At 39.2% G+C, this 20000-nt stretch overlaps 1 protein-coding gene across 1 annotated transcript in view; it reads right to left on the reverse strand.

The window, feature by feature from the left end:
- LOC137643275 (protein turtle-like) overlaps nucleotides 1–20000 on the reverse strand; it is a 701767-nt gene that overhangs the window by 7552 nt on the left and 674215 nt on the right. The window contains 3 exon segments of the mRNA XM_068376115.1: nucleotides 1–64; nucleotides 225–349; nucleotides 1150–1579. The exon segment at nucleotides 1–64 is cut by the window's left edge and continues 23 nt beyond it. Coding sequence (XP_068232216.1) covers nucleotides 1–64; nucleotides 225–349; nucleotides 1150–1579 — 619 coding nt within the window.

Below are 20000 nucleotides of genomic sequence, written 5' to 3' on the forward strand. Positions count from 1 at the left end.
CGAGGTGAATGCAATCCTGGGTCGATGAAGGATATCAGAGAGGCAGACCTGAGTGATGCAAGACCTAAAAAGGGTTATGGTAAGGTTGAGAATGTTTAAATTATAAGGGTGGGGATTCAAGAGGTTGAAAACAGAAAATATACTAGTAATTAACTGGATTATAAGAGAGATGCAGCTATATAGTGGTGATAGTACTATTGAATGCCAGTAGTTAATTTCAATACGAGTAACATGCTGCAGCACAGTAGAGATTGTATGACTGAATGGCTGACCATGGCTTGTGAGGCAAGTTTGGATGTGGAAAGATTCCAAGTGAATGAGTGAAAGAACTGATTTTTCAGTTGCATAACTGAAAAGGGGATAAAGGCTACTGTAATAATTGTATGGGTATAATGTTATTTTGGATTCTATGAAATATTTGTGGAAGGATTTTTACTAGGAAAGATAGGGAAGTGGGTAAATAACTAGACTTGGACAAGGAAGCAATTGCATCAATTTTTTTTTTTTATATAAATAGACTTGGGAGAATTAGGAAATAAGAGGGGAAAACTGTATGTAATATGCATGACCCTAAAATATGCTCTTAAAATCTTCTTAGAGGCAATGTAGAGGGTGTTAATTATGAATGTTGTAGGCGATAGGCTGTTGGAAGTGATTAAAAAGTTCCTATGATAGAACTTAAACGAAGCTAATGTTAGTGTGTGTGTGTTGGCAAGAGAGTGGCTGGTTTGGTGATAGTGGAGCGGATACCTGACAAAATAGTTCATTTTATGATACAAGCATAAAACTTTGCACAAAGCTTCCCTGTGGTGTTCATAAAGAGATAAAACTGTGAGCCACTCAATTTTTTCACTTTTCAAGATGGCCGCCACATTTTTTAAAATGGCGGCAAAATCCCATTCCAGAATTTGACAAATTGACCATACAAAGTAATTTTGATGACCAGTGGCCTAGATTTGAGGTAAAATATCTGTATATTAAGGCAGTATTCACTGTAAATACAATTTTGTGAAAACTGCAAAGCACATGCGCAAAATTAGACTGACAAAGTCATATTGATTCATGTATCTTTGCATGTACAGTTACATAATGCTCTGCATTGCGATCCTGACCTATAGCACTTACAATTCCCAGTACAAATCCTTTTACATCCACATTTTAAGAGCTGTTGACATGACGCTGCTATTGGCTGCAAGCTGGTCCAATATGGTGTCCAAACATTGTCGTCTTTTTGCCAACCCCAACTTACAGGTGAAGTTAATGCAAACCACAGACTGACCCCATGTGTGCCCCGCTTGCAGTACAGCTCGCTTTATATGCTGTACTAAATCTGCCCTAGAGGGTGGGATGGCACTATAAGGCTTCCGTTTTCCTGCAAACAATTCAAACCTTGCTTCATCGACTTTGTTTGTGGTACTAGAGCGGTTGTACATCACCACAACAAACTCTTCAATGACTCTCATGTCAGAAGATAAGTCATCTGTAGGCGAACTAAGACTTGTGAAAACCGCTGTTGCCTCAGGATAGACATTCCATGCCTGCCAGCACAACTTCTTAGCTTTGCCAGAAAATGCAGCCACTGTATCACAACCAGAGAAGGCATGAAAAAATGGCAATCCTCTTGCTTTTGGCCCGAGTGATCTAGATATTTCATGTAAAGGGATCCATCTCAAATTAGCTCTGCAAATGCCAGTTCATTGCCAAAGTCAACTTTTTCTTGGTCCGTCATAGTTTCAAGACCGTGTAACAACTTTCTTTCTCTGTTGTATAGAGCTGTTAAGCATTTTGGATGGTGCTTGAACTCCTGAGCTACGACATCACCTGAACTAAGCTTTGCAACAGTTCCTTATCTTGTAATATTTTCACACAACGGTTAAGTCTGTCATTGAGCTGCATTGTCATTGCTTCACGAAGTCCTGATATGAGACTCTCTTTTTCACATAAAAAAACATCTCGCAACATCCATTTTACCTAGCTTTTGAGAGGTCTTTTTTCTCGTATATTTAGTTGAATCACTTTCATCATCACTGTCCATTTCTGATGTTCGTTTTCTAGCTCTATCTAGTTTGTTGTTAAATTTTTTTTTACACGAATGATGATACTGTGCATTATTCCTGATCAGTGTTTCTTCTATTCCTTGACCATCATTAATTCGTCCAACATCTAAAGCAATGGGTTTTTCATTTAGCTTTCTGAACTCTAGAATATTCTTTGCTAATAAAGTATACCCCGATTTGCTCGTCTGAAGTATCCTTGGGGGACATCAATGTTTCATCTTTGTCTACCTGACAGATAAAGCATTTAGTCCAATCAGTTTCCCTTTTCTCATTGGGAGATATTGACAAAAAAAGTCTTTTTGACATTTCAAAATGAAATACAACTCATATATACAAAAAAAAAATTCTTCAATTGAGATTAACTAACTCTAGTTTTTATCAGCAACAAACAGCACAAATTTGATACTTCAACAGTTGAAAGGCCAAGGGATTATACTTTTACCACCTTCAACTTATAAATACACTTTACTGTATGGGATACGACTAGGTTCGATGCTGTTACCTCTACACCTAGCCTATCGTTCATCTAGCGCCATTTAACTCCCGAGCGATCTGTACACCATTTAAAGGACAAAAGCCCCGTCTTTCTTGGCTCGGGATTTCCCGCGTTTGCACACTCCCGTCAATTCGGGTACGGCACCTTGACTATATATGGGGCGAAATCAAGGTGTATTTGGGAGACTTAATAAAGTTGACACTAAACCCCATGCCGACTTTCACGGCAGCTAGTTGAACCAGTCTGCCCTGGTAGTGTAAGCAACTAGATCGTTAAAATTGTAGGATCCCCTGCAGTAGGCTAAATTGCCGGACCTTACCTATCCCTCCATTTGACAGTCTAAATGGGTTGACCCTATAGGCCTTGTTCCACCCCACTTCATCATCATTTCATATTCATTCTATCATCCTTTCATGTTCATTTTATCATCCATTTCATGTTTATTTCCCTGATATAGCCTAAGTCGCGCTGCTTGGGAGTAAATAAATAACCAACTTATTTTACGCCGCCATTTTGTAAGAAACCCCTTGTGAGTTATAGGCAATTTCAATTACACTATCAGAATGTTAAACTCGCAAATCTGTATAATGGAATTATCAAAGAAAGAAACTAATTTGGTAAAATATTAAGTTTAACCACCAAATTACTAATAAAATTAATAATTTGGGTCAAATTTTGCGCATGCGCACTTTAGAATTTTCACAACATTGTATTTACAGTGACTATTGACATAAATATAGTGGTTTTCCTTCAAATCTAGGCCACTGGTCATCTAAAGTGCTTCATATGACCCACTTGTCAAAATCTTACATGTGGAAAATAGGGGGTTTTGCCGCCATTCTAAAATTGTGGCGGCCATCTTGAAAAATGAAAAATTTGAGTGGCTCACAGTTTCATTTTCATAAGAACTTCATAAAGAACCTTCATGCAAATTTTGATGCTTGTATCATAAAAAGAACTATTTTGGTAAAATTTTAAGGTTATCCGCCCTACTATGAGAAGGTGCTGTGCAGTTGGTCTGAGGATATGGGAGTTAAGGTAGGCTAACATAGTTGCCTAAACGAATACTAATGCATGATATAACTAATTCCTAGCAATGAAGACTAAATAACTAATGAAGTTATTAGTTATAAAACCGGGAAGGTTGCTCTGGCTAACTAAATAAAGCATGCGAGGCGAGCAACAGTGTCGAAACATGATGCCTCCGGTTGGGGCACAGCTCAGCCACAAAACACAAGAATTAAAGATAAAAAGTCGTTACTTTACGGCTGGAGCTTATTTATACAATACAAGAATATGGTACTCAACTTTCCAGAAGAAGGCGAGGCTGAAGATTGCGTCATGATTCAATTAAATAGCGAATCCTGGGAAAAAACCCTGCTCAGGTACGCTACAGAAACAGAAATGAAGCGCGCGGATGTGACGTAAACCAAGATGGCGGCCAGCTATGGCGGCCATTTGTTTACATCGCTAGGTACCGTAACAGTAACGCAGGAGGAGAGTTTTGTAACGGATCCTCCTGATACTTGCCACACTTCCCCTTCGAAGCGTAAACGCTATGTAGGGTGCAGATAGCTATGTGGCGTGTCAAGCATACGTCCCCTGTTATTATACGATATCCTAAAGGGAAACCTTATGGGTACTCGCGCTAGAAGTTAGAATTCTGTGAAACCTTTAGTTTAATTCTCTGGGAATATCTACTGTAGTCATATATACCCTCAGGAAGCTACTGAAGGAACCTTCCATCAGGACGTCATGGCTATCTCACCCAAAAATAGATTTTTCGCTTCGCTCAAAATCCGTTTTGTGGTCTGAAATAAATAATTAGAACGAGTTACAGCCTTTTTAAGATTTTGTTCGTTACAATCTATTTCTTACCAAAGAGAGAGAAAGCAAATAGAACTTGATTTAATATTATCAATATATAATACAAAATGTTGGTGTTACTTTGAATGTTACTTAGGTATGTTAACTAAAACACAACATATTTTAATAGACACCTCAAGAATATAATTTCACACGATGACGTCGCGGGTGTTCGACCTCTTCCATGTTGGAGTGTATTTTGTAGCTGGGGAAGACAAAAAATGGTATTTATGATAGAAAATATCTTCAAAATTTACAGTATTCGAATAAAAGGAAAGGTTTGGCTATTTTTTCTAATTCGAGAAAAAAAAACATACAACAGAATACAATAACCTGTGTGAGAAATACAATGTTCTCTTTGGAAATTTGATGCTATAATCCCTTGCTACTGTTTTGCGTTTCATCTTCCGACGACAATTAGTGTAATAGTGAAAACAGAAGGATCAAAGATAATACCAGCACCTGTAGAGAAGTCTGTCATCTTCCGTGAAAAAAAAAAGTTTTGATTGGTTTATATCACGCACATGAACTTTACGTCAGCCGCAAACCAGAAGATGCGAGTGACTTCAACTTTGATGACTCAAGCGTCTTGCAACCGGAAATCTATTTCAAAAGTTTTGATAAAGAGACTAGGCTAGACATCCCAAACTACTTATATTCAATAAAAAATGGGCATCTAAGACAAATATAATGTAAATTCCAAATAATTCAGGAGACTCATAAAATTATTTTGTAATATGTGTATATATATATATATATATATATATATATATATATATATATATATATATATATATATATATATATATATATATATACAGTATATATATACACAGTATATATATACACACAGTTATTGGCCGAGTGCCAATAACTGTGGAAACTGCTGCCTTGCAATTAGACTATTTAGCCAAAGACAAGGCCCACCGCCAATAACTGGTTGATGACTGCAAGGGCCTACGGTTGTAAAAACCCTCTTCCAAATTATGATCCATGCTTAATAGATGTCTTAGTGGCGTCTGAAAATCGAAGATAGTGTGACGGGCCGAGAGAGGAGTTGTTAACTCAAAGGCAGGATGCAATCAACTGAGTTTTATTAAGGAACACACTTCTTTATATACAAAACCTCAAGGCAACAGGACATGACCTGTTCGAGGGACAGACAACGTTACAAAGCAAAACGGAGACATGATCATTCAGGTTCTTTTTAGTGCGAGGGAAGAGCGCAGATACAAGCATAATATATACAACATAATTATGTACAATTGTGTGCCACACGGTTGGTACATGGCTCCCCCCCTAAAAATTACATACTGCACATGTTAAATAGGGCGCCCTGATCTAGAGAGGCGAACTGTAGGCGGGTCATCTGGCAGAAGATAAGCAGGTTTTAGACGATCAATGGAGACCCAGTCTTCTTTGCCCCGAATGTTTAGTAGGAATGCTTTCGGACTGCGTCGGATCACAAGAAAAGGGCCCGTGTAAGGGGGCGTTAGTGGTGGCTTGCTAGTGTCGTTGCGCAGGAAGACGTGCGTTGCAGAGTGCAAATTCGTTGGTATGTGATGCTTCGCTGGGGGCTTGTAAGTCTGGCGGCACGGAGTAAATTTTCCCACGACGTGACTTATGCGCTGGAGATCGTCGGAGGAGGTTGTAGAAGGAAAAAATTCGGCAGGGACGACCAACGGGTCGCCATACACCATTTCAGCTGCCGAGATGTCGAGGGCGTCTTTAGGAGTGGTCCTTAGTCCCAGGAGGACCCAGGGAAGTTGAGTAAACCAGTTGCAATCCTTGCAGCGGGACATCAAAGCTGCTTTGAGGGTGCGATGAAAACGTTCAACCATTCCATTGGCAGCGGGGTTGTAGGCCGTTGTCTGATGTAGGGTGATGCCCAGGAGATTCGCTAATGACGTCCACAATTGAGAGGTGAAAGTGGTTCCCCTGTCAGAAGTAATATGCTCAGGGATACCGAATCTTGAAATCCATCCAGAGAGTAAGGCAGATGTACATGAGGCGGACGTTGCAGTTTCCATGGGAATGGCTTCAGGCCAACGAGTGGAGCGGTCGATGACGGTAAACAGGTAACGATGTCCTTGTGATGTGGGTAGGGGGCCTACAACGTCGACATGAATGTGTGCGAAACGACGCTGAGGTTGAGGAAAGGTGCCCACTCCTGAATCCGTGTGTCGATGTACTTTGGAAGTTTGGCAAGAAGTACAGGCGCGGACCCAAGCCTTAGCATCCTTAGAAATGCCGTGCCAAATGAACTTTGCCTTCAGCAGCTGTGCAGTAGAACGGCACGAGTGATGTGAAAGGCCGTGAATGAAATCAAACACCTGTCGGCGCATGGGAGCAGGAATCCAAGGTCGCGGTCTACCAGTACTGACGTCACAGAGGAGGGTGGTGTTGGAGTCTTCGAGGGGAAAATCTTCCCAACGGAGGGACGTGCAGGAAGTCCTACAAGCTTAATACTCTGGATCCTGTTGTTGGGCTTCAGCCAGGGCGTTGTAATCCAATCCCAGTTGAACGGCAGCCAACGTGTTTCTTGACAGGGCATCGGCAACGGGATTCATTTTCCCAGGGACGTATTGGAGGGTGCAATTGTATTCAGCCACAGCGGAGAGATGTCGGCGTTGACGGGCGGACCAGGCATCAGACTGTCGAGTGAAGGCGTGCACCAGAGGCATGTGGTCTGTGCGAATGACGAAGGTCGTACCTTCTAAGAAATGGCGAAAGTGACGGACAGCCAAGTGCACCGCCAGCAATTCTCGATCGAAGGTAGAATAACCCGATTCTGCCTTGGACAGTTTTCTGCTGAAGAAGGCCAATGGGCGGGGCGAGCCTTTGACCACCTGCTCGAGTACTGCACCAATAGCGACGTCGCTGGCATCGGTGGAGAGAAGGAGAGGGGCGTGTGGGATAGGAAAAGTGAGAGCCGCAGCAGTTGATAGGGCCTTCTTTGCATTGCAGAAGGCTGCTTCTTGAAGGGGACCCCACTTCAGGTCCTTTGGCTTACCCTTGAGGGAGGCGTAGAGGGGAGTAAGAGTGGCGTCAATGGCTGGCAGAAAACGTTGATAATAGTTGATCATGCCCAAGAATTCCTGCAGAGCTTTGACGGTCGAGGGCGCGGGGAAGTTCTGAACGGCTGCTACCTTCTCAGGGAGGGGATGGACTCCTTCAGGAGTGATACGGTGCCCTAAGAACGACACTTCGTTGGCGCCAAAGGTACACTTGTCGTACCGGACTACAAGGCCGTTTTGTTGCAGGCGGTCGAGCACGATGCGTAGGTGACGGAGGTGTTCCTCTTTTGAGGAGGAGAACACAAGTATGTCGTCCACATAACATACACAGAAAGGGAGGTCCCCTAAGATGCCATCCATGAGACGTTGAAACGTTGCCCCAGCATTACGAAGGCCAAAACAGGAGTAATTGAAGGTGTATGTACCAAACGGAGTGGTGATGGCGGTCTTGGGGATGTCTTCTGGGTTCATAGGCACCTGATAATACCCCTTCAGGAGGTCGAGCGTAGAGAAAACCTTCGCTTTGTGCAGGTAGGAGGTCACATCGGCAATGTTTGGGAGGGGGTAGTGATCCGGTTCTGTTTGCATGTTCAGGCGCCTGTAATCCCCGCACGGACGGAGGGAGCCGTCTTTCTTCAGAACGATGTGTAAGGGTGACGACCATGGGCTGGAGGCCTTTTGGCAAAGGCCCATTTTCTCCATTTCGGCGAACGTCTGTTTGGCGGCTGCCAATCGTTCCGGTGCCAGACGTCTGAATTTTGCGAAGACTGGGAGTCCCGTCGTCTTGATATGGTGATAAATACCGTGCTTGGCAGGAACTGTGGGCGTTTGGCGAAGTTCTGGACGGAAAACTTCCGGGTACGACTTGAGGAGGTGGGCGTAGGCATCCGTGGGTGTGCTGATGTGGAGAGCGAGGTTAGAGGGGGCGGGTTGAAGGGGTGTCGACAAGTACGAGTCTGCGTTGACCAATCGTCGGTGGGTGACATCGACCAGAAGGTGGAAAGGAGAGAGGAAATCCGCACCGAGGATTGGCATTGTGACGTCAGCAACGAGAAACTTCCAATTGAATTTACCGTTTCCGAACGATAATGTGAGGTTCTCGTAACCGTAGGTGGGTATCGCAGATCCGTTGGCAGCTACTAAGCGGACGTCGGCAGATGTAGACAGACTACGTCGTGCCTTGAAGAGTTTCCTTGGCAAAAGAGAACGACAAGCACCCGTGTCTACCAAAAATCGCACGCCCGTTCCTGCATCCTGTAAAAAGCAAAGATTAGAAACATGGGAGGCCACCGCCACAAGCGATGGCTTACTTACACGTTTTTTGGCCACTGACAATCCTTGGCACATTTCTTCGCGGTCGCCCCGAATCTGCAGTGGTAGTAGCAAAACTGCGGCGGATGGGAGGTAGTAAGTGGCTGTAGAAGTCGTTCGTTGGGGTGCGAGTGATTGGTGGGTGGTGGGCGGCTTTGTCGCCGCTTCGGCACGTCACGGGGTAGGCGTGTATGTCCTACGGCATTCATGTCAGCTTCGGTTGATGTTGAATAGGCATCCTCTTCGTCCGGGGTGGAGGCGTTGATGGAGGTCTTGAAGTGGCTGTCCATAAGGGCGTCGGCTTTGGTCATCAAGTCCTTTATGGGTAAACTATCGACATCGGGTATGGCAGCGCGTACAGGTTCGGGTAAACGGCGTATCCAAAGGGCACGAAGTAGGTTCACCTCACGAGGAGAGCCGTCTGCGGCAGGTTGAAGGCGAGCGATACTGGTCATTTCCCTGAGGGAAAGCGAAGCCCTTTGGTCCCCCAACGGTTGTTGCGAGAGCTGAAAAAGCTTTGCTATACGGGCGGCTGGTGACGGCAAGTACTGCTGCAGAAGGTATGTTTTGAGGGCTTCATACGCTATTGGGGTGTCTCCTTGTTCACAAAGCCAGTCGGATATTTCTGGGAAGGTGTCCTCGGGTATCGCCGCGAGAACATAATTCGCTTTGGTGGTTGAGCGAGTCACGCCCCTGATACGAAACTGGACTTCTGAGCGCTGAAACCAAGCAAACGCTTCTCCGGTGGCGAACGGTGAAAGTTTCAATGAGGCGGCGCCAACTGCTGGAGTAGAGTCTGTCTCCGTCATAGTACCAACGATGGAGGGGCGAGGGAGGTGGGGGTGGAAGGCAGTGGGAGCGAGTCGACTTCCGGGGTCACCAATGTGACGGGCCGAGAGAGTTGTTAACTCAAAGGCAGGATGCAATCAACTGAGTTCTATTAAGGAACACACTTCTTTATATACAAAACCTCAAGGCAACAGGACATGACCTGTTCGAGGGACAGACAACGTTACAAAGCAAAACGGAGACATGATCATTCAGGTTCTTCTTAGTGCGAGGGAAGAGCGCAGATACAAGCATAATATATACAACATAATTATGTACAATTGTGTGCCACACGGTTGGTACAATAGTGTCTCCGGACTGACTGTGATCTAGTTAGTTTTCAGTATGACACGAAAACTGCATTTATGTTTTTTTTTTATCTTATTTGGTGTGATTCATCGTGAAGACTATATAGGATAAATGATGAAATTACCTTTCAATATAAAGGCTGTGGGGGTGAAAATTCAAGATATAAGAAATTTTGGGTACTTCGAAATTAATTAACAATTGTTGATTAATGCAAGTTTTTTTTAAATACTTATTTTGAAGTTCATAAATTTCTTTTTTCACTTGGCTTCAAAGAATTTCATTAATTATCTTCCTCCCTCTTCTACAAAGCTAAGGATTCTTAATATTGAAACGGGATTGACGTCGGTTCTTCAGGAACGTTATTACTTGAACAAAGCGGACCAAATTGTGAGGCTCTCCCGCCTTCCCCCTCCAAAAATCTAGATTTGTAAGCAGCTTTGATCGCAGACTCGATTCCTTTTTGAACGGTGCCTTTCCATATGACATTTTCTTTGCAATGTACTGTACTCCCATCCAGTCCATTTTTCTTCTTTCCAATGAAGTTTACGATTCCACTGTTGCAAGCGGGATGATGCAGAATTTCCAAAGCTGGTCTCACTTGTACAACATAGCTTAAAACGTGAGGCTTACTTGTCCCCTTAGAATACCTCAACTTGTAAACTATGTTGGTCCCCGATTTCAGTTCCAGTTTGTCGAAGATGTATAGAGCTTGGGAGATCAGTCCTGAGTTTTTATGAAACCTTGTGAAAAAAAATCTTGTGTGTACATAAAGCTTAGTAAAATTTTCATTTATCAATATCTGTTAATTATTTTTGGAGTGCTCTAGAAACTAACTGGAGATCACTTTGACAGGAAAAATGCGGTCACCGATTTTTAAACGCTACTAAGATATCTAATAATTGTACATGTAAAGTAACATGTTCGAGAACCGTATATATATATATATATATATATATATATATATATATATATATATATATATATATATATATATATGTATTTTTGTATATATGTGTGTGTATGTATAAACTTATGTCACATATATATACATATTTATATGTTATAAGTACAGTATGTGTGTTTATATATTTGTATATATATATATATATATATATATATATATATATATATATATATATATGTTTATGTGTGTATTAATTATATATGTATATGTATATGTATTTATATGTATATATACATATACATATATATATATATATATATATATATATATGTATATATATATATATATATATATATATATATATATATAATATATATATATATATATATATATATATATATATATATATAATATATATATATATATATATATATATATATATATATATATATATATATATATACAGTATACCTATATGTGGGTATATATAATGTGCATACGTGTATACAGTATGATATATATATATATATTTATATATATATATATATATATATATATATATATATATAGTGTATAGATATGTGTATATATACTGTACATTGTATTTGTATATATATGGATATATGTATAAGAATTACCTTGGTTTACAAGTGACTGAATACGAGCAGCATGAAAATTCACATCTGTTTAAGACCTTTGTGGCGCTCTGCGGACGAAAATTTTCATCCATTCCGTATGCACATTAATTTGTAGAAAAGTACAAACGAGACTTGCATGAAATCAGTCACACGGTGTCTGTATGGCTCACTCTTAGTGTTTTCTTTGTATTCATGTGATTTTACCCCATTTTAAAAAGAAGTGAATAACGATCGTAGATAGGTTCCTTGTCAAAATTGAATAAAAGTGCGTAAAAAAAAAAGACTAACCAGTGTCCATAAAGTGTAAATTTAATTATTCAGGTAGAGTTAGTAAATATCGTTCAAAAGAGAGAACATCCAATATTCTACTAGAAATACCCATGGAGAGAGATTCTCCTTCCAAGCAGTAGCGTCATCTTAATCCTCCTCCTCCTCTCTCGTTTGTGGTAGCGTATCGGAAACGTCCCTGCCTGGCAAGTTGTTAAACGTGAGTTAGAGACCCGCTCAAGCTCGATTGAAATTAGTAGTGTTTGCACCTAACCATCCTTGTGAGTTAGAGATAAGGACTTTGTGAACCTATTAGGTCTACTTGCTGAGACATCAACATCCATTAACTGGTCCGAGCTTGATGGAGTGGGTCTTGGGCGCTAAACATGTGTATATAGTGAGTTTCTGGTCTAGGGCATTGGCGTCCATTGCCTTTTGCCATCCATGAGAGACCTTAAAACCTGTAAGCCAGCCACAACTCTCCTCAAAGGCAAAGGGCAAATTGATTTGTTAATATTCATATTTATATTAATAATTATTAATTTTTATTACTGATGTTCGGAGCTATAATCTTGTTCACTAAATTCCATTACAGACCTTGGGAAATGAGTGTACACTGTATGGGTGGTTATGGGCTTGAGGAACGCATTGAGCTAATACCCTTTATTTCTCATGAGAAAAAATATCTAGAATACGATCATTATGGGGTTACCCTCTCTTTTCCGGAACGAAGTAAACTTGCACTGAAGTAATAATGTGTATATATATATATATATATATATATATATATATATATATATATATATATATATATATATATATATATATGTAATGATTAGAATAGTAATATTACATGTTTAAAACAAATGACGTAATATGTCATGTTGGTTGGAAGAGCTGGCCGTGAGATTTGCTATGGTCAACTCAAATTGTGTACAGGATGTAAGATGCTAAGTTGTCATTCTTTCTTAGTGTCAACACATTAACTCTTCGTGTGAAAGTTTGTGACGTCACCGGATGCAGGTGTCTTCCGATTCCGTCACTTATCCAAATTAAAGCAAGTGTACGATTTTTGGGATATCAGTAATTTGTTCAGTTCTTATCTAAACTTCACCAGAATTGGTCATGTGGACCAACACAGCTTCCTCCAGTGATGGAGATGTTTAACTCAGTTGTTTATATACAATAAAACTTAAAAACCACCAAGATGTGTTCAATAAACCATCTAAATACATCTGAAAACAACTCATACTCAAATGTGTGCTTAAGACAGTAGCACACCAATAAATGGTGGCAGCGCTTAAACTCAAAGACAGCGGTTAAACTCTAAGAATTAGAGAAATATCTTCAAGACTTCAAAATAAATAGCTGTAAAACCAGAGATATATCTTCAAGACTTCAACATAAAAGCTGTAATACCTGATAAAGATCTTCAAGAACTCAGAACTATCTACAAACATCTACAATTTTGACTAAGTCCAACGAAAATGCTAACACCAACATATGTTAGTATACAAATAGAATCTTCAATCAACATCCTAGGAAACCCAAGGACTGGCATTCAACTATTGCAAAACATATCCAGGAAGACCTACATTCTACAAGAAACTAGAACGAGACATCGCTAACAAAACATCAAGAGAGAGAGAGAGAGAGAGACGACTCGACTTCATATATAAGCTAAGTACAAAGATTTTGTATTCATTTCAGTTTGTGCAGTGAAGTGTAGTTATCACAAGTCGTTAGTCAATTATTACTGGGGTGAGTGAATTCCTAAACTTTGTTATAAGAAACTCCGAATTCTCATTTAGAATTTTTCTTTCTTTGTGCTAATTCCTTTTTCTTTCATAAACTCTTGGGGGGAAATGTATTGGGATTAGTAACATTGTTGGGGGAATTTTATTATACATATGCGTTTACGCAGTGGGCGTCTGTACTCATATAGATATTTTGATAGGATTGAAAGGGGTCAAAGAGATAGAAAAAAAAAAGAATACAGCAGTCATGGCTCCTCCTGTCAGCCCTACCCCTGGACCTAGTGGTGTAGGCCAGGCTAATCCTCCTCCAATTGTGACGCTTGTAAATGCCAGGTCAGCAATCCTTCCTTTTCAAGGCCGTGTCAACGGGTTCTTGCCACAAAATGTGGAGTCATGGATTTCATCCGTTGATGCCCATTTAAATGCCAAACAAATCGTAGATCCTTTTGTACAATTACAAGAAGCTAAAAGTTTTATAGATTTTTCTAAGGGGGATGCGAGTGCGTATTTAAGAGGTGTTTCATTTCAGGAAGCAGTTACTTGGGATGATTTCAAAGTTAGGTTACGCGCGATCTATGGGGGTGAAGAAGCTTTGGATGTAGTGTTAACGTTACGAAATACACTTAATCAAGCCACTATGAATCGGCTTAATGTTGTTGAGAGAGCAGCTCTCATAGCTGATAGGCTTAACGAATATCAGGACATTTTAGGTAATTCCACTTGGGTTACTAACGGTAATATCTCCGTGAAAGATTTTTTACGATTAATGTATTTAACTTGCATGACACTTATGTTGCCTGAAGCTTTAGTGCGGTGCTTTGATAAGAAGTTAATGCCTGCAAGTACGGAATTGGATGTCTATAAACAGATAAAGAAGCACATGTCCAAGTGTCCAGATCTCGATCCCGTGTTAACTCAAGTTTTTGCTAAGAATGAAACAAAACCACAAACAGTGAACGTAATTAATAATCCAGTAGCGGGAGTGACGTGTTACAACTGCAAACGTCAAGGTCACATAAGCGCAGACTGTAGAACGAAATTTTGTTCAGTTCACAACACAGGATCACATTCTTATAGTCAATGTTACGCGCGTAAGACACAACAATATCCTAGAAATACACAGTCAATTCCACAGTCAGTTCCATATGGAAATAAAAAGAAAAATCCTCATTTTAACAATAAGAAGAAACAACAAAATGTCAATGCAGTTCAGAGTCCGAAACAAACAAACACTTCTTCAAATATCGCTGAGCCTGGGCCGTCAAACCAGACCTCGCAAAGTCAGCCTAATTTTCAGAATGTGCAGAGCAAAGCAAATACCACATAGTTAACTCTAGAGGGGAAGAGAGTGATGTTGGGTCAAGGTCATTTATGTCAACATCAATAGTATTGAATAATCAATTTAATGTTTTATCAGATAATTGTGAGACAATAGATTTTCCTATGAAACACACAGCCGAATTAAGTAAAACAGTGCATGCTCCCGTAGATTTGCAACGAATTCATACAATAATAAGCCAAAATGAGTTACGGCCAACCTTATATGCTGTAAATTTAGAACACAAATCCTTTACGTTATTTTTTGACTCTGGTAGTCCACGTAATATTATGGATTTGAAGACGCATCATTTGTTGTTTTCGAACTTTCCGATTGAAAAATCAGGAATCAGACTTTCAGGTATAGGAAATAATGAATTAAACGTCATAGGCATAACTCATATTCAGTTCAGAGTCGGTAATCGCACGTTTGCCGATACATTTGTTGTTGTGAAAAACATTAATATGTATCCAGCTGTAATTATAGGATACCCATCTATGGGAAATCAAAACATTATCTTAGCTCCTGCAAAGCACGGCGTGTATATCAAAGGGAAATTCTATAAGTCTTCTAATACTTTAAAGTCAGTTTTGGATAAAAAGGAGACGACAAATGTAACCGTAACGTACGTTGAAGAACCAATAACTTGTCTCACTAATAAAGAAATAATACACGCGACCCAGCAGAATTCTCGTTCACCCGTAATATCATCTTGCACGCAATATATCGAACCAAACATACCTTCGAATTTAATAGTGCAAATAAAGAAAACACTACCGGGATCTGAAATATTAATCCTTTCCGATACTTTGAAAACCAACGGATTGTCTGTCACACAAGCTATTTATACAGTAGGCTCACATCAGCAATGTAATATCGAAGTCTGTAATCATTTAAATAACACTTTAGTAATTCACAAAAATCAACATATCTTGGATGTAGAAGTTTATAAACATCGTATTCTTACCGTTGCTGAAATCAATCACTCTCAATCAGTTGCGGATGAATCCCTTTTACGATCTATTAAAAATAAAATCAGTAAGGACATTCAAGACGAAGAAATTCAGCAGAAAATTTTTGAACTTTTAAATAAATATACAGATGTCTTTTCCACTACGGATGGATCCTTAGGGAAAACAGATGTGATCGAGCATCAAATAAGGTTAAAAGACAAACAGAAAATTATATATGTACCCTCGTACAGACTCCCTATGAAATTCCAGAATGAAATAAATGATGAAGTAGGTAAAATGTTAGAGGAAGGAGTCATTAGAAAATCAAATAGCCCTTATAATTTTCCTTTAATAGTTGTACCGAAAAAAGATCGAACATGGCGTATCTGCGTCGACTTTCGTCGTCTAAACGAGGAAACGATCCCTGATCGATTCCCAGTGCCATGTACTGACGATATTTTGTCTTTATTAGGTCAGAATAAATATTTTACCAGTTTGGACTTACTTAAAGGCTTTCACCAGATATCATTAGAAGAAGATAGTATCCCATACACAGCCTTCAGCACAGCCAGGGGACATTATGAATTTTTACGGATGCCTTTTGGTTTACGTTGTGCTCCTATAACATTTACAAGAATGATTAACATAGTGTTTGGAGACTTGTTAGGGGATATATTGCATGCCTATATGGATGATCTTGTAATCTTTTCCAACACCTTAGAGGAACATCTACGTAAGTTAGAACTAGTACTACAGAGATTAAGACAACATAACTTAAGGGTAAAGATTAGTAAGTGTGAATTTTTCAAAACAGAATTGATATATTTGGGTTTCATGGTGTCAAGCCAAGGTCTTAAAGTAGTCCATGATAAGGTGTCGGCTATACGTAATTTTCCCATACCTACTAATGTCAAGGGAATACAGCAATTTCTGGGTTGTAGTGGATATTACAGGCGTTTTATACGCAACTATTCAATAATAGCCGCTCCTTTAACTGATCTTACGAAGAAGGGCGTAGATTTCATATGGTCTGAGCAACATCAACAGGCGTTTAATACTTTGAAAGATGAACTGTGTAGTTCTCCTATCTTAAAATTTCCTGACTTCGGTAAGGAATTCTTCATTGCAACAGACGCCTCAGACTTAGGAGTGGGAGGGGTATTGCTTCAGCAATATGATAAACAGTTTTTCCCGATAGCTTTCTATTCTCGAAAATTGAGAACTTCCGAAAGTAAATATGCAGTAATAGACAAGGAAGGACTAGCTATTGTTAATTCGCTAGTGCATTTTAAGTTCATAATTTACGGTTATCCCGTTAAGGTTCTTACTGACCATAAACCACTAACAGAGTTCTTTAAAGGCTTCAATCACAGCCCTAAACGAACTCGGTGGCATTTAATCATTCAAGATTTTGGCGCAAGAATCGGGTATTTACCTGGGAAAGCAAATATCATTGCGGATGCATTATCACGCAACCCCGTGTCATCTTGTACGGAGTCTTTAGCTGAATTAATAGATATATCAACATCCATGCCTATTGTAAAAACAATATCTGAACAAGAAGATTTAGGCTGGAGTGCTGAATTGTTACAGACTGAGCAAAGAAAAGATCAGAAAATAGAAACAATTATAAATGCTTTGAAAGGCAATCATAAAGAAAAAGAATATATAAAGTATAAGCAGCAGAATTATGTAATCAAAGATAATATTCTGTGTAGAACTGTGACAAGGAAAACCCGCAATACACCACATGTAACTAACGACCAGGTAGTAGTACCAAACTCACTTGTTTCCACTGTCCTGAATTGGTTGCATTCAAATCCATTACATGGACACCCTGGGTTCTCATTAATGTCACAGAAAGCCAAATCATTGTTTTATTGGCATACAATGCTTACAGATATAAAAAGACACATAGCTAATTGTCGCACATGTCAGGAAAACAAAGGGCATACGAAAACACCTGTTAGCTTAGGAGCTTATCCTGTTCCCAATCAACCCTTTGAAAGAATACATTTAGATTTGTTAACAGGATTTTACGAGTCAGACAGAGGAAATAAGCACCTCTTAGTAATTATAGATGCTTTAACTCGATATACAGAACTAATAGCGCTTAAAACTAAAACTGCGATTGAATGCGCTAGGAAGTTTTACGAGTGTTACATTTGTAAACATGGAATTCCACACATGATAATCTCAGACTCGGGTGGTGAATTTAATAATCACTTTCTTATCTCATTGTGTGAATTCCTCAACATAAAGAAGGTCAATACCATGATATATCACCCAGAGTCTAATGGGCTAGTGGAAAGAGCAAATAGGAAGATATTAAATATATTAAGGGTAACACTAGGGGGATCAGACCCCAACTGGGATATTGCAATACCGGCGGCACTGAGTACTCTGAATCATTCATATCATATATCAATTAAAATGTCACCGCATGAAGCATTGTATGGTACCCCAGTTAGAACACCTTTCCATGTATTAACGCCTACAACTAATCTATCAAATCCTTTAAAAGAATGTATAAATGCAAGTATAAGTCGATATGATATCCTTCGAAAGAATTTAGAAGAATCACAAATCATAATGAAAAGGAATCATGATAAAATAGCGAAACCAACTAAAACATATACCGTGGGTGATAACATCTATATTCAAATCAATGTCAGAAAAAGGCTCAACTATAAACTAACACCTAAGTTTGAAGGCCCATTTAACATTTTGGAAATATTAACGGCCAATAGGTTTAGAATTCAAAACGTAGCCCAACCCACGGATGAGAGAATAGTACCATTGTCTCACATAAGAAATTAAAAAGAAGTGAGGAAAAATTTTTAATTTTTGTAACTAAAAAGTTTTCTTTTTAATACAGGAGTAATTACATATGTTTTTTCTCGTTACAGGTTTCCAAGATGAATTTTTTGTTGTTGGGAGTGATATTGTTCGCTCAGACATTTTTTTCGTATGGGATGAGTTCTAAGACTAAGAATATATATTTTAAATATGGCAATATAGTTGAAAGACAAGAAGACATTTTTATTACATCAACCAACGTAATTGTCGAAGTGCATATGCAAGCAATTTTTCTTCAAGAGAATGATGTCACTAGCTTAAGAACCGCCATTTCAAGGTTTTCTGCATCATTGGATGAGTTGCATAGGAGACATTTTCATTTGACTACTAAGAGTTTGCTTGGATCAACATTTAAAGTTGCAGAGATGCTATCTGATGACTTAAAAAATAAGACTGGAGAGACAGGATCTTTGGCTTATGACCTTTTGATGTGGACTGTAGGACACGAACAAAAAGAAAGACGGAATCCGTTCATTTATGCTGCATTAAGCATCTTTGGGTCTGTTGCAAGTTTAGGTTTAGGACTTTCCAATCGTCTTAAAATTAGTAATCAAAATAAGAAAATTGAGTTCTTGACTCATAAAGATGAATTGATTATGTCAGAACTAAGGGATCAGTTAGCTTCAATCAATAAAATTATGGATTTGTTAAATGAACATTCAGATAATATCGTTCAAATTATGGAAGTACAGGATTTGTTAGCAACATTAACGTATTATGATTCAAAGATAGATCACATACATAACAGAATTGCACATTTCATTGAGAAATCCAAGGATTATGTAGAAGCTATCACGTTAGCAACTAAAGGTGTATTGTCGCCCCATTTGTTGCCTATACGTTACTTAAAATTAGTTCTGGAGAACACTAGGGATAAACTAGGCTATGTTCCTTTGTTAGACGAACATAGGTTAGAATTTTATTACAGCCTAATTACAGTAAACGTAGATAATAACAAGGTTAGGATTACAATTCCCTTTGATTCTTCTGATGCCTGGCAATCTTACAGGATATCACCATTTCCGACTTTCATGACGAATCACTCAAATCCAGTAATATCCAGTTTGACAGGACACGTATTGATTTCCCCAGACAAGGAAACATATACGGTCATTAAAGACTTAAATCAATTAACTCACTGTTCAGACGCAATGGATAGAAAAATATGTACAGCTGACTCATTTGAATTCCGTAAAAACTTGATGGATTCATGCGAGTTAGGTATAGTGCTAGACGGTGCTCTCTCCCATACAAGTGAAAATTGTCTGGATAAGCTTTATCCCTTTGACAATAAAGAATTCAATTGCAGACTAAATAATGGCTCGTGGATACGATACGACAAGGACGGCTTCAATGTATCATGCCCTGACGGATCCACATCATTTAACCACATCTTCGTCGCAGCAGATGGCTGTATCGG

This window comes from Palaemon carinicauda, chromosome 6, assembly GCF_036898095.1.
Source record: "Palaemon carinicauda isolate YSFRI2023 chromosome 6, ASM3689809v2, whole genome shotgun sequence".
NCBI classification, from domain to species: domain Eukaryota; kingdom Metazoa; phylum Arthropoda; class Malacostraca; order Decapoda; family Palaemonidae; genus Palaemon; species Palaemon carinicauda.